This window comes from the organism of the source record quoted next, unplaced genomic scaffold (assembly GCF_019419815.1).
Source record: "Pyrus x bretschneideri cultivar Hongxiangsu unplaced genomic scaffold, Pyrus_bretschneideri_v1 Contig12, whole genome shotgun sequence".
Classification (NCBI taxonomy): Eukaryota; Viridiplantae; Streptophyta; class Magnoliopsida; order Rosales; family Rosaceae; genus Pyrus; species Pyrus x bretschneideri.
The window spans coordinates 8,024,895-8,039,192 of record NW_025999413.1 but is presented as its reverse complement, the minus strand read 5'-3'; the positions used below and the strand labels follow the sequence as shown (position 1 = coordinate 8,039,192).

General features: G+C 38.4%; 3 protein-coding genes across 4 annotated transcripts; all 3 read left to right on the top strand.

The window, feature by feature from the left end:
• Positions 1-4,652: 4,652 nt before the first annotated feature.
• LOC125474514 (UDP-glycosyltransferase 71A16) lies at positions 4,653-13,580 on the top strand. The gene is made up of 2 exons (XM_048578356.1): positions 4,653-6,196; positions 13,544-13,580. Exon 1 carries the CDS (start codon positions 4,694-4,696, stop codon positions 6,107-6,109), a length of 1,416 nt encoding a protein of 471 aa, XP_048434313.1. The 5' UTR covers positions 4,653-4,693; the 3' UTR covers positions 6,110-6,196; positions 13,544-13,580.
• On the top strand, positions 6,110-10,519 carry LOC108868420. Of its 2 annotated transcripts, none has more exons than XM_048578358.1 (3): positions 6,110-7,553; positions 7,653-7,777; positions 9,930-10,519. In XM_048578358.1, exons 1-3 carry the CDS (start codon positions 7,351-7,353, stop codon positions 9,944-9,946), a joined length of 345 nt encoding a protein of 114 aa, XP_048434315.1. In that variant the 5' UTR covers positions 6,110-7,350; the 3' UTR covers positions 9,947-10,519. The 2 variants fall into 2 exon arrangements, with proteins under 2 accessions (XP_048434315.1, XP_048434316.1); XM_048578359.1 differs by lacking the exon at positions 9,930-10,519 and adding an exon at positions 8,497-8,968.
• Positions 12,001-13,580, top strand: LOC125474515 (UDP-glycosyltransferase 71A16-like). The gene has a single exon (XM_048578357.1). It carries the CDS (start codon positions 12,040-12,042, stop codon positions 13,453-13,455), a length of 1,416 nt encoding a protein of 471 aa, XP_048434314.1. The 5' UTR covers positions 12,001-12,039; the 3' UTR covers positions 13,456-13,580.
• Positions 13,581-14,298: the final 718 nt, after the last annotated feature.

Here is a 14,298-nt window from a genome sequence, read left to right as displayed (position 1 = left end):
TATGTTGCCTTTATTTTTACTAGCCTTCATGCACACGCTCACGCGCGTGCAGAAGATATTTTTTTTTTAATCATGGCATATTACGCTCAGTTTACACATTGTAAATGTATTTATATGCCTGAATTGACAAAAGGAAAGTTAAGTATTTGAAGTAAATGAATAATCTTAAATCCTACTAGAAAAAATCCCTCACAAACCAATCAAAGCAGTTGAATTCACATAATAAAATCAGCCTTTCAATTTCCATCTACATTCTATTGCATTTACATTAAGAATAGAAAAAAATAATATTTAATAAACAACAGATTGAATCACATTATTGCTAGCCCATTGTAAGGCTAAGCCTACCCCCTCCCCTTCAGTGAAGATAGTATCGTTTGTTCAAGAAAAAAAATCATTTGACAACTAATTCAATCACATTATTATGCGCGTGTGTTTGGACCCAAATTTACATCATCGGCCCGTGCAATCAAGGCCGTTGAGTGAGCATAGCTTCCAACCATCGAATTGAAAAGTGAAGATAATTTTGTTATTGTTAAAGGATAATATTATGGTTATCATAATAATTATCTTTTAATGTGAATTATCTTGGCTGGTAATGTGATGCAAATAATATCTCTAACCTACAATTCAAATTAATTGGAGATATTCAACATACGACAATGCATCTACTAATTTAACAAAAAACATGTACAAAAAGAATTAATTATTTTTAAAAAATACTTTTAAAATGACAAAAATACCCCTGCATTATTTTGGATTGCTTTTGATTTTTGATTTTTGATTTTTTTTTTAAGTGAAGCTTGTGACCCCAAAAGAGATTGTTGGCTTTATACATAAAGATTGTTTACATTTTATTATTGTATTACGCGCATTAAGATATTTTTTGTAGTGTTACATGTATTTTTTATTGCTTCAATATCTCTGACGCCCTTGAACATATTGTCATATACATTCAGGACATGGATCCTCTCCGGATCCAATTGTCCTAATCTTGAGGATCCATCAATTCGGGCTGTTAAAATTTGATCCAATAACTACAAACAAGGGTCCAATTTAAAAGTTATAATAATTTTAACGGTTAGATCAAATTTGAACGGTCCAGATTAATGGATCCTCAGGATTAGGACAATTAGATTAGGAGAGAATCCATGTCTTATACATTCGGTCGCTTCACATATTTCCGAAACAATCGTGTCACACATGTCACACCAGTAGTTTACAAATCATAGCCACTTTTCTAATTGAAATGGTACAAGCCTGAAAAGATTGCAAAATTACTTCTTGTTTAGTTATTGACTTCTTCAAATTCTTCCAATTAATTAAAATGATTTGCCGATTTCACAAGAACTATTTTGTTTTTTTGGGTTACAATTCGTGGGTTTCAACGCTAGACCTAGTTTACTTGTGCCTATTATTTTATACTCACAATTGGGTTAATTTTATAAAAAAAACTAACGAAAGTCTAAAAAAAAATTAATCTTATTGAAAATGTGGTTTTTCGTTAAAAGTGAACAGTACCGGGAGTGTTGTTAAAACTCCCAATTTTATTGGCTTTCCGTGAGTGAAATCTTGTTGAAGAATCATTCCATATTGGAAACTCTATGTATTAAATTACATGTATTGAATACATATGTTGGATAGAATTTTTTTGGATAGAATACAACATATGTTGGATTGTGCATGTAATTAAGTTGAGAAAGTTTTGTTTGTGGTTAGTAGTTGGCCGCTTGCCTGACTCTGATGTGTTGGTATCACTGCGGGTTTCCCTTGACCCGACATGACCTTATTACCGTTTCAATTGTGAACAAACCCCAACCCCAACATTTCATTGTGAACAAGATTCTGATTCGATGATGAATCTTTCGTTGCTTTATCAATGTCGAATTGGTTGCACTTATGGTCCACTAAAATGGTTTTGAAGAATGTAATCTCAGAGTTAAAACTTGATAGATCAAAATTTACAACTTATATTAAGTAATTTCACTCTTAATACACAGAGGCCTCCTATGATAAGAACAACACATGCCAGATTTCTCCTCCCCTCCCCATCCTATCGTTCAAACATGATCGGTTATCCTCAAATGAACAGTACATGCCAGATTCTGTGTTGATTAAACTAGAACAACATTGGTGTGCTAAGTAACTGAAATCTTGACCGAGTGTGCGTGCATCGGGTCGATTTTCAATTGTTCAACTTTCTACTCAAGACAATATGAAATATATGGTAAGTACCAAAATAGAAAAGTGAAACTTAATTGGTAGTGCTAATCCCCGTGGATATATGTTTTCAATTCCTACTCTTTCACCAACTTATACATAATGGCAAGGCAATTGCATAGTGGACTACGAATAGTAGTGGAACCAAAATCAAATTTGATAACCTTTTTAATTATCTGGCTTGATTTCCAAGTATTTCCCAATATCATACCTGTGCCGGGGCCTGAAACTGGACGGAGAACAATGAAATTGCCGTGAAAAGCCTCGTTTGGCCGGAAGCTCGTTGCACCAATGCCCAAATGGAAGTTAGGGTTTTGTTTCTGGGGTCGGGGTAGATGACGTCAGAAAGTGCAGGAACGGCGAGTCGCCGTCTTGAGCTCGGGGAAGAAGACGATGTTCGTTCGTAGTGAAATCGCGATCGAACCCAGTCGAATTTGGGTGGAAATGAAAGTTGGGGTGAGGCTGAGTTGTTTTCTAGTGGTGGGTGGCTTCGATTCGCCGGAAAAACGCTCGAGTAGGCGTCGGAAAAAGCTGCAGGATACGGGTTTGAAGTCGGTTCGCGCGGGGGTAAACGGGTCAGCTGCCCACTTCCTTTTCCACAATTTTGGACTTGCAATTTATATTGTCTAAAATTACTATTTGGACTGTACTTATGTTGCTTGTAATTTCTTAGTTACAGCTCCATTTCGTGAATGATTTTTGCCTACACGCTAGTGGAATCGAACTTTATTCGAAAATATTAAGGGTAACCTTGAAAGGTCTACAGATTTTAAATAACTATTTAAGAAAATTCAAACTTTATAGCTAAGTAACTAAAACTCTAAAGCTAACGAAAATAAAGTAATTTTGCGTATATATAAGATTAATTAGTGACATTTGGGAACGAGATTTCACATTCTACGTTGGAAAGCCTATGGTTTGGTGTGCCGGTTGCCATGTGGCCATTGTACGCAGCTAACAATGCATTTGAGTTGGTGATGGAATTGGGATTGGCCGTGGAAATTAATATCTAGTACAGGAAGGACTTTTACGGTGAGAGTCCGAATGTTAAGGCACATGAACGAGAGCGTGGGATAAAGGAGATGATGGAGAAGGATAGTGATGTGAGGAAAAGGTTGAAGCACATGGTGAAGAGCAAGAAAGCCTTGATGGTTGATTGTTCCTCTTACAATTCTTTCGGACGTTTTGTTGATCAAATTTCCCCTTTGATTTGTCAAAGATTATTGATCATTCTTAAGGAGAACTTTGAAAATTCAAAAAGTTTAAGAAAATTTTCTAGGAAAATTTGTTATCTTTTATTTGTGTTGTTTACATGTCACTATTAGTCAATTACATGCATTAAAGTACTGTGTTGTCAAATGTATTTTTTATTATTCCAATATCTCTGATGACTTTGAAGATGTTGCCATATAAATTTGGTCAGTTCATATAATTTTGAAACAATTGTGTCACGCTGCATCTTACACCAGTCGTTTGACAAATCCTAACCGCACGCTTTTCTAATTGAGATGGTACAAGCGTGAAAGATAGATTGCAAAATGACTTCTTGTTTAGTTAATGACTTCTTCAACTCTTCCAAGTAATTAGCCTGCTTTGCAGATTTAGTTAACAAATCGTTTACGTGAACCGTTACTTAACAACTAATGAAAATGATTTGCCGATTTCACAGTTTTCTTCTTTCATGAATGAACTATATTTGCTTTTTGGGTTACAATTGTGAGTTTCAACACTAAACATAGTTTACTCGTACCTATTATTTTACACTCACAATTGGGCTGATTTTATTGGCTTCCTGTGAATGAAATCCTGTTGAAGAATGCAATTCCACATCAGAAACTCTACATATTAAATTACACGTATTGAATGACTTCATTTCTTGCAACAAAATCTTTTGTGATGAAATTTAACATATGGAGGATTGTGCATGTAACTAAATTGAGAAAGTTTCGTTTTGTGATTAGTATAGTGACTGCTTGCCTGGCTCTGACGTCTTGATATCGAAGCAGGTTTCCGTTGAACCGACACGACTATACTACTCTTCCAATTGTGAACAAACTCCAACCCCAGCATTCCAATTGTGAACAAGATTCTAATTCGATGATGAATCTTTCGATGCTTTGGAGAAAAAAAGAAGAAAAGATTACCACTGCATAGAACATGGTGTGCTTAGTAACTAAAATCTTGACCCAGTATGAACCATGTCGGTTTCAATTCTTCAACTTTCTACTCATGGCAAAACAATTGCGTACAGAACTAGGACTAGTGGTGGAACAAAAATCAAATTTGACAACCTTTTGTTTTATCTTCTAGCTATTGATGACCAAGTCCTTCAGGTATGAAAAGTAATTAAGATCTTGTCTCGTAGGAAATTCAGAAACTATGAGCGAAGGCATGACATCATACCATTCTACTATAAAATGAAGGAGTTTTTCTAAATAAAACAGCTCAGCTTTTCATTGCCATTTCTCAAAAGATGAAGAGACCAGCACAACTAGTGTTTGTTCCCGCCCCAGGCATCGGCCACATCGTATCAACGGTCGAGATGGCAAAGCAACTCGTTGCTCGGGACGACCAACTGTTTATCACAGTCCTCGTCATGAAGCTTCCCTACGACCAACCATTCACCAACAATGATTCTTCAATCTCTCACCGCATCAACTTCGTCAACCTCCCCGAAGCCCAACTGGACAAACAAGACATTGTCCCCAATCCCGGGTCCTTCTTCAGAATGTTCGTCGAAAATCACAAAACTCACGTCAGAGACGCCGTTATCAACTTACTCCCCGAGTCAGATCAGTCTGAGTCGACGTCGAAGCCTCGGCTTGCCGGGTTCGTGCTCGACATGTTTTCCGCAAGCCTAATTGACGTGGCCAACGAATTTGAGGTTCCCTCCTACATGTTCTTCACCTCCAACTCGTCGACTCTCGCATTTTTGTCCCATTTTCAATCGCTTCGTGACGAGGGCGGCATAGATATAACTGAGTTGACGAGCTCAACCGCTGAGTTGGCCGTCCCGAGTTTCATCAATCCTTACCCTGCCGCAGTCTTGCCTGGTTCGTTTCTGGACAAGGAGAGCACCAAATCAAACCTCAACAATGTCAGCAGGTTCAAACAAACCAAGGGTATTTTGGTAAATACATTCTTGGAGCTGGAATCGCATGCTCTTCGTTATCTTGATTCTGGTGTTAAAATCCCACCCGTGTATCCAGTGGGACCCTTATTGAACCTCCAAAGTAGTCATGAAGATAAGGGCTCAGATATCTTGAGGTGGCTTGATGATCAGCCTCCTTTATCGGTGGTGTTCCTGTGTTTTGGGAGCATGGGAAGTTTCGGTGAGGCCCAGGTGAAAGAGATAGCATGCGCGCTAGAGCACAGCGGACATCGGTTTTTGTGGTCCCTACGCCAGCCCCCACCTAAGGGCAAGAGAGCTATACCAAGCGACTACACGGATCTAGAGACAGTCTTGCCCGAAGGGTTTCTTGATCGCACGGCTACGGTTGGGAAGGTGATTGGTTGGGCCCCGCAAGCGGCCATCCTAGGCCATCCGGCAATCGGAGGGTTTGTATCACATTGCGGGTGGAATTCTACGTTGGAAAGTATATGGAATGGCGTGCCGATTGCCGCATGGCCAATGTACGCGGAGCAAAACTTGAATGCCTTTCAACTGGTGGTGGAGTTGGGATTGGCAGTGGAGATTAAGATGGATTATAGGAAGGACAGCGACGTGGTGGTGAGCGCAGAAGACATAGAAAGAGGGATAAGGCAAGTGATGGAGCTTGACAGTGATGTAAGGAAAAGAGTGAAGGAAATGAGTGAAAAGAGCAAGAAAGCCTTGGTGGATGGTGGTTCTTCTTACTCTTCACTAAGGCGTTTTATTGATCAAATTTAATTGGGTTGGGGGGTTTTATATTCTCCTCGCTTATTTTCACGCTGTGTAATTTGCAAGGTTTGTATTGTAAGTTTTCCATTATAATACATAGTTCCTCGATGTCGAGATTTTCAGAAAATGGCCCTGTACTGATGAATTCAGCTGGTATGTGCGCCTAATGCATGCCTAAAAATTGATTTTGACGTCATTTTCAACTTAGAGTTTTTTTACTGATAATGGAAGCTCCAGATGACCAACTCTTCATTACAAACTGTGAGCATTGCAACCTACTAACTTAATAGACATGTTCTAACACTCGATCAATTTATTTTGGGCAGACAAATGTACATTCTTCTGCTTTACACGGTGTTTGTTGTCAACTTGTAATCCATCGATCCTATGCGCGAGAATATATGTACACTTCTCCATTTCTGACCTCATATATATGCAGATAAGTCTTGTGTTCGTAGTTGTGTGGTGTTCAAGGAATCACGAGGGACTTAAGTTCACTGATGTGAGCTGTCTATTTCATCAGCTGCTATACACTATACACTGCCAAAACAAATAGTCACAGCTTGCCCCACTCTTTCTCTACGCATGTGATTAAATCCTCTGCGTTCATTTTGTGTGTGGTTTTTTTGTGGTCTCTATTACAGTCTTCTACTCACAACTTGTAATAAATTCTGGTGACTTTCCTTCTTCATCTCTATTGGTTTTTTTGTGGCCAGAAGCTCGCTGCACCAATACCCAAATGGAAGTTAGGATTTTGTTTCTGGGGTCGACGTGAGTCAGGTGGTGGTGGTGGATGACGTCAGAAAGTGTCAGGAACGACCAGATCGCCGTCTTCAGCTCGGGGAAGACGACCATGTTCGTTCGTAGTGAAACCGCGAACGAACCCAGTCGAATTTGGGTGGAAATGAAAGTCGGGGTGACGCTGAGTTGTTTTCTGGCGGTGGGTGGCTTCGATTCGCCGGAAAAACCCTCGAGTAGGCGTCGGAAAAAGCTGCAGGAAACGGGTTTGAAGTCGGTTCGCGCAGGGGTAAACGGGTCGCGCCCGGGTCAGCTGTCCACATCATTTTCCACAATTTTGGACCTGCTATTTATATCATGTATACTAAAACCCGTAGGGGTTGAGTACTGTGGATGACCAGTGGAATGACGGTTTTGCCCTTCAATTGTGAGGCATATGCAGCCTTTTTCCTTCCGTTGTACAGTTCATTTACTAATTTACCCCTTCTGTACACGTGTTGGTCATCGTGGGAATGGAAAAGCTTGGCCTTTCCATTTGTTTCAAGAACGAAGCTTTTCCGTTGATTTCCCGATCAACCTCTCCGGTTCACTCTCTCAGAACTGCGAACCGCAACATCCTCCTCCGTTCGAGGCATCTCCTCCCTTCTCCTCCGTTGGACAACTTCTCCCCGTCCAGGCTCCTCCCTCATTCCTTCTCCTCCGCTCCTTCTCTTGGGTATTTTTTTATCTCTATATTTCCTCATATCCCTCTTACTTTTACCAATTATTGCCTAACGAGTTGACCATGTGTTTTCAATTTTGCAACCAAACCCAGGTCTGAAAAGAAAAGAGCTGCAGATTACGGTGGCTCAGTTATCTCCTCCCCGATGTTCGTCGTGCCAACATCACCTTTGAAGAACAGGTTCTGGTTCTTGAGCTTCACCCTCGCTGGGGTAACAGGTAATTATACATAATCCTCATCAAAACATATGATAAATAATTATTCTAATTGCATGCACGAACATTCGAGCTTTGCAAGTACCACCGCCGCTCTTCCCCTTACTCAATCTACTGTTGTTGCTTTATCTCTGTTCCTTTGCCTAGAGAGATCGAAAATTGGAAACCCCAAAGTTGAAATAAAAGCCTAACGATCTTTTCTCTTCTTTTAATTTTCTCTTTTTCTTCACTGAAAAAAATCCCTAATTTGGTTTTTTTTTTTCCTTCTTTTTCGACGGAATAACGCCGTCTTAAGGATGATTTGGAGTCAGAAAAAAAAAATCCCTAATTTTCTCTGCTTCTTGAGATCAATGTGGCTTCCTCGAGGATTTTCACTGAGATTTCTTGCTTCAAATTGGTATGTTCTATACCTCTGTTCGAATTCGTATGAAAAAGTAGTGAGTTATTTGTTGTTTGTAGGTTTTTTTAAGTAGATTTTTTTTGTGTGGGATTTATTCGAATATTTTGGGTTTGTTGGGTTTTGTTGCTCTGAGCTTGCTGATGAGTGGTCATGTAAGCTGATTAAAACTTTTTGAGTTTTGGGTTTTGCTATAATTAATTGAAGATTTGATAAAGACAATTTCTTTACAATTCTAGAGTTGCCCATTTGGGGAATTTGTGGAATTCCATTTAAACCTTAGAATATGCTTTTTCTCGCATTTGATGATTTGGGTGTTGAGCAGCAATGCATTGATGGATACTCTATATAAAAGGAGCAATTTTGGATGATGAGAACAAAGGAGTTGCCACAATGCTTGAGGTCGCCAACCCCAAGATTGGAGCTGCTTCAACTTGAAAAGGTTAATTATTTTACAAAATAAGTTCCAATTTCTTGGTAGTTTGGCTTAACAGTAAATTCCAAGTGAATTTTCCGTTTGGTAGATTTTTTTAGTGGAATTTAAGAGAATTGTGAACTTGGTAGAGTTATGTTGTTTATAGAATGCATATCAGCTTTCTTGCGTATCAGTCCTCCAATACCTCTATTTGGTTACAAAGGATTCTTCCCTGGTTGATTATAGTAGGCATAATTCAAATAGCTTATGCAGCTTCAACATCTCCCAGTCACCGTAATTTAACAGAAGAATTTGTAATTACAGAATTGCTGTAAAAAGTAAGCCATCAATTCACCACAAGTTAATTTAGTTTTTCGTTATATTGGAGTTGAATTTGGTATTTTGTTTAGGTTTTATTATATTAATTATCATAAGCTTCTTTGAGATTACAAGATGTTCTTGGACACATTAATGCAATACAAGAGTTAGAACAAAAAGTGGCTGATTAGAAGGCTTGAAAACAAGTGTAAATCTACATTCAAAATATTAGGTAAAAGCATGTTGACAAATCATCTCCAACTGTTGTAAATACAATACTTCTTACTAACTTTTTTTTGTTTATGTCTATTGATTCAAGAGAAAGAAAAAAAAAAAAAAAAAAGTTACACTATGGATTGATGTTGCAAAGAACTTCAGTTCCATTGTGTTGCAACAATTAGTCCCGCCAACATTTGTGGTTATCGCAAGCCTCAAGGTTAAACAATTTACATATCAACGACTCTACACTTTCTAATTGGAAATATTGGTTTCAAATTAACACAGATACATTTGAAAATTAGTTGGGGAAAGCAAGGTCTAATTTTCTTTTTCATTTTATGCGTTCCAAGCTCCAACTATGTGTTTAATATAAGACAATTTTGCTCATTTGTCTTGATTTGATTAAATTATTGAATTTTGTATATTGAACTAAGTTCATTTTGAATTTCCAATTCAAAACTACTGCATTGTAAAACTGTTTTCCAAAGAAATTGTGTGTTGTTCATGTGCATTCTTCATTGTTTACGCTTTCAATTTAAGAGAATGCCATATATTGTCAACGGTAACCAACGATATCTTTTCAGATAAGCATGGGAGTATGCCCATGACATGTTATTAGGGTAGTTCGAGTGCAATAATTTTGTGACAGATATTCGTTTGAAACATTGATATTTTTGGGTTCTTTTACTGCCTTCACATATCTCTTCCATTTAAATACTCAATTGGGAGCTTACTATATTTGTAACCTTATCTTAATGCCCTGTTTCAAATCCTGCTTAAATATTGAAGAATGACTATTCTTGCAGGGTTGTATTGGACATAAGCTATTCTTAAAGTAGCTGTAGCACCTTAGAATTTTAGAGGTGATCCGATTGGAGGCCGTTTGCAGATAACGATTCTCAATTTCTCGAGCACACCAGTAAAGGTTCTTTATCTTCATTTCTCATTGACATTTGTTTTTCCTTGATAACGTAGTTGACAGTTCTTTTAGCCTGTTATCATATAATTACTGTTAACAATGACTTTTAGAGAGAGAGAGAGAGAGAGAGAGAGAGAGAGAGAGAGAGGGAGGGAGGGATGGATATACCAAATGATGCATGTTCAAGGAGTACTCGAACAACATTATTGGAATTGTATAACAATACTTGCCATAATTTTGGTAAGGAATCAGTTGACAGTGTGGGGTTCGTAGATTTGGATTTGGCATTCTCTGATATTAACCAAGGAGTGGAAATTTTGATTGGTTTGATTGGTAATTTGGGTATGTTGTTTGCATTCAACATTCTATAATTATGAGAGAAACCGAGATCATTGTATTATATATTTTATCAGCATTCAACATTTATAATTGTGAACTATCTTTGTGGGTTTATCAATTTATTTTTATGGTTTTCAATTTCCTAAATGAAGTTTGACATGTATGGAATTTGACAATTTATCTTCATTTGCATTCTTGCATTTGAATTTGCAAGTCAGTTTGTGCTAAATGCTATTTAATAATTTAGAGAAAACGTTTCAATTGTTTCAATTGATTGTCATGCATCGCAGTTGGAAACTTGATGATTTAGAATCAGCTTCTCAATCTTTCATACAATTCCTAATTCCGCAGCAATGCGCGGGCAGCAATTTCTAGTTAAGTCTAAAATTACTATTTGGACTGTACTTATGTTGCTTGTAATTTCTTAGTTATAGCTCTATTTTGTGAATGGATTTTATCTACGCGCTAGTGGAATCGAGCTTTATTCGAAAATATTAAGGGTGATCTTGAAAGGTCTACAGATTTTAAATAACTATTTAAGAAAATTCAAACTTTATAGCTAAGTAACTAAAACTCTAAAGTTAACGAAAATAAAGTAATTTTGTGTATATGTAAGATTAATTAGTGACATCTGGGAACGGGATTTCACATTCTACTTTGAAGATGTTGCCATATGCCTCTTCCAAGTAATTAGCCTGCTTTGCAGATTTAGTTAACAAATTCTTTTACGTGAACCGTTACTTACAACTAATGAAAATGATTTACCGATTTCACAGTTTTCTTCCTTCATGAATGAACTATATTTGCTTTTTGGGTTACAATTGTGAGTTTCAACACTAGACATAGTTTACTCGTAACTATTATTTTACACTCACAATTGGACTGATTTTATTGGCTTTCCGTGAATGAAATCTTGTTGAAGAATGCAATTCCACATTAGAAACTCTACGTATTAAATTACGCAAATTGAATGACTTCATTTCTTGCAACAAATCTTTTGTGATGAAATTCAACATATGACGGATTATGTAAGTAACTAAGTTGAAAAAATTTCGTTTTGTGATTAGTATAGTGGCCACTTCCTGGTTTAGATGTCTTGGTATTGGAGCAGGTTTTCCTTGATCTGACACGACTATACTACTATTCCAATTGTGAACAAACCCCAGCCCCCAGCATTCCAATTGTCAACAAGATTCTCATTCGATGATGAATCTTTCGTTGCTTTTGAGAAGAAAAAAAAAAAAAAAATGATTACCACTGTATAGAACATGGTGTGCTTCGGAACTGAAATCTTGACCGAGTGTCAACCATGTCGGTTTTGAATTCTTCGACTTTCTACTCAAGGCAATATGAAACGTAAGTACCAAAATAAGAAGTGAAACTTAATTGGTGGTACTTATCCATAGGCATACGTTTTCAATTCTTACTCTTCGACCTTCTTATACATAATGGCAAAACAATTGCGTACAGGACTACGCCTAGTGGTGGAACCAAAATCAAATTTGACAAGTCCTTTCAGTATGAAAAGTAATTAAGATCTTGACTCGTGGGAAATTCAGAAACTATGAGCGAAAGCATGACATCATACCATTCTACTATAAAATGAAAGAGTTTTTCTAAATAAAACAGCTCAGCTTTTCATTACCATTTCTCAAAAGATGAAGAGACCAGCACAACTAGTGTTCGTTCCCGCCCCAGGCATCGGCCACATCGTATCAACGGTCGAGATGGCAAGGCAACTCGTTGCTCGGGACGACCAACTGTTTATCACAGTCCTCGTCATGAAGCTTCCCTACGACCAACCATTCACCAACACTGATTCTTCAATCTCTCACCGCATCAACTTCGTCAACCTCCCCGAAGCCCAACCGGACAAACAAGACACTGTCCCCAATCCCGGGTCCTTCTTCAGAATGTTCGTCGAAAATCACAAATCTCACGTCAGAGACGCCGTTATCAACTTACTCCCCGAGTCAGATCAGTCTGAGTCGACGTCGAAGCCTCGGCTTGCCGGGTTCGTGCTCGACATGTTTTCCGCAAGCCTAATTGACGTGGCCAACGAATTTGAGGTTCCCTCCTACATGTTCTTCACCTCCAGCTCTTCGACTCTCGCACTTTTGTCCCATTTTCAATCGCTTCGTGACGAGGGCGGCATAGATATAACTGAGTTGACGAGCTCAACCGCTGAGTTGGCCGTCCCGAGTTTCATCAACCCTTACCCTGCCGCAGTCTTGCCTGGTTCGTTTCTGGACAAGGAGAGCGCCAAATCAACCCTCAACAGTGTCAGCAGGTATAAACAAACCAAGGGTATTTTGGTAAATACATTCTTGGAGCTGGAATCGCATGCTCTTCGTTATCTTGATTCTGGTGTCAAAATCCCACCCGTGTATCCAGTGGGACCCTTATTGAACCTCAAAAGTAGTCATGAAGATAAGGGCTCAGATATCTTGAGGTGGCTCGATGATCAGCCTCTTTTATCGGTGGTGTTCCTGTGTTTTGGGAGCATGGGAAGTTTCGATGAGGCCCAGGTGAAAGAGATAGCGTGCGCGCTAGAGCACAGCGGACATCGGTTTTTGTGGTCCCTTCGCCGGCCCCCACCAAAGGGCAAGAGAGCTATGCCAAGCGACTACGCGGATCTAAAGACAATCTTGCCCGAAGGGTTTCTTGATCGGACGGCTACGGTTGGGAAGGTGATTGGTTGGGCCCCGCAAGCGGCCATCCTAGGCCATCCGGCAATCGGAGGGTTTGTATCACATTGCGGGTGGAATTCTACGTTGGAAAGTTTATGGAATGGCGTGCCGATTGCCGCATGGCCAATGTACGCGGAGCAAAACGTGAATGCCTTTCACCTGGTGGTGGAGTTGGGATTGGCAGTGGAGATTAAGATGGATTATAGGAAGGACAGCAACGTGGTGGTGAGCGCAGAAGACATAGAAAGAGGGATAAGGCAAGTGATGGAGCTTGACAGTGATGTACGGCAAAGAGTGAAGGAAATGAGTGAAAAGAGCAAGAAAGCCTTGGTGGGTGGTGGTTCTTCTTACTCTTCATTAGGGCGTTTTATTGATCAAATTTAATTGGGCTGGGGGGCTTTTGTATTCTCCTCGCTTATTTTTACTTTGTGTAATTTGCAACGTTTGTATTGCAAGTTTTCCGTTATAATACATAGTTCAACGTATCAAATCTCAAAATCTTATGGTGATATTTTCTCTTTTTTGAAAATCTGACTTAATTACGTATGTGTGAACAAGTAACCTCGATGTCGGGATTTTCCGAAAATGACCCTATACTGATCAATTCGGCGGTATGTGGGCCTAATGCATACCTGAAAATTGATTTTGACATCATTTTGAACATAGAGTTTTTTACTGATAATGGAAGCTCCAGATGACCTACTCTTCATTACAAACTGTGAGCATTGCCAACTACTAACTTAATAGACATGTTCTAACACTCGATCAATATATTTTGCGCAAATAAATTTACGGGGCTCTTAGATTTTAGGACCTAAATAAGATTACTTTTAGATTATAACCTGCTTGGTTTTTCTCCATCCAATTTAAGTCCCTATTTTTAAATCTTAACGCCATGTCATATTTAATTGCCTCTTATCACATGTACTATTTACAAACTTGCCATCCACATTTTCCTATTCAATTCATAATTAAGACTAAAAATTGGAAATTGACTTTCACACTCAAATCACCTATTAATACACCTAAATCAAAATTCTAACATTTTAACATTTTTGGAAAGTACCAATAGGTACAAGAAAATAAATGAAATTTTTTATATTGATTAATTATGAATAGAAATGACAAAAATACATTACAAAAGAAAAGCAAAACATCATCACTAACACAATTCTCATCTCCATAAGAAAAAAGAAGAACACCCATTAAAATTATAAGTACATTAAC

What these genes read in the sequence shown, in the direction of transcription:
- LOC108868420 (XM_048578358.1), top strand. Translation starts at nt 7,351, where the DNA reads ATGGAAAAGCTTGGCCTTTCCATTTGTTTCAAGAACGAAGCTTTTCCG. An exon ending in TCCTCCGCTCCTTCTCTTGG is followed by an intron (nt 7,554 to 7,652) that starts GTATTTTTTTAT and finishes AACCAAACCCAG; the next exon opens with GTCTGAAAAGAAAAGAGCTG.
- LOC125474514 (XM_048578356.1), top strand. Translation starts at nt 4,694, where the DNA reads ATGAAGAGACCAGCACAACTAGTGTTTGTTCCCGCCCCAGGCATCGGC.
- LOC125474515 (XM_048578357.1), top strand. Translation starts at nt 12,040, where the DNA reads ATGAAGAGACCAGCACAACTAGTGTTCGTTCCCGCCCCAGGCATCGGC.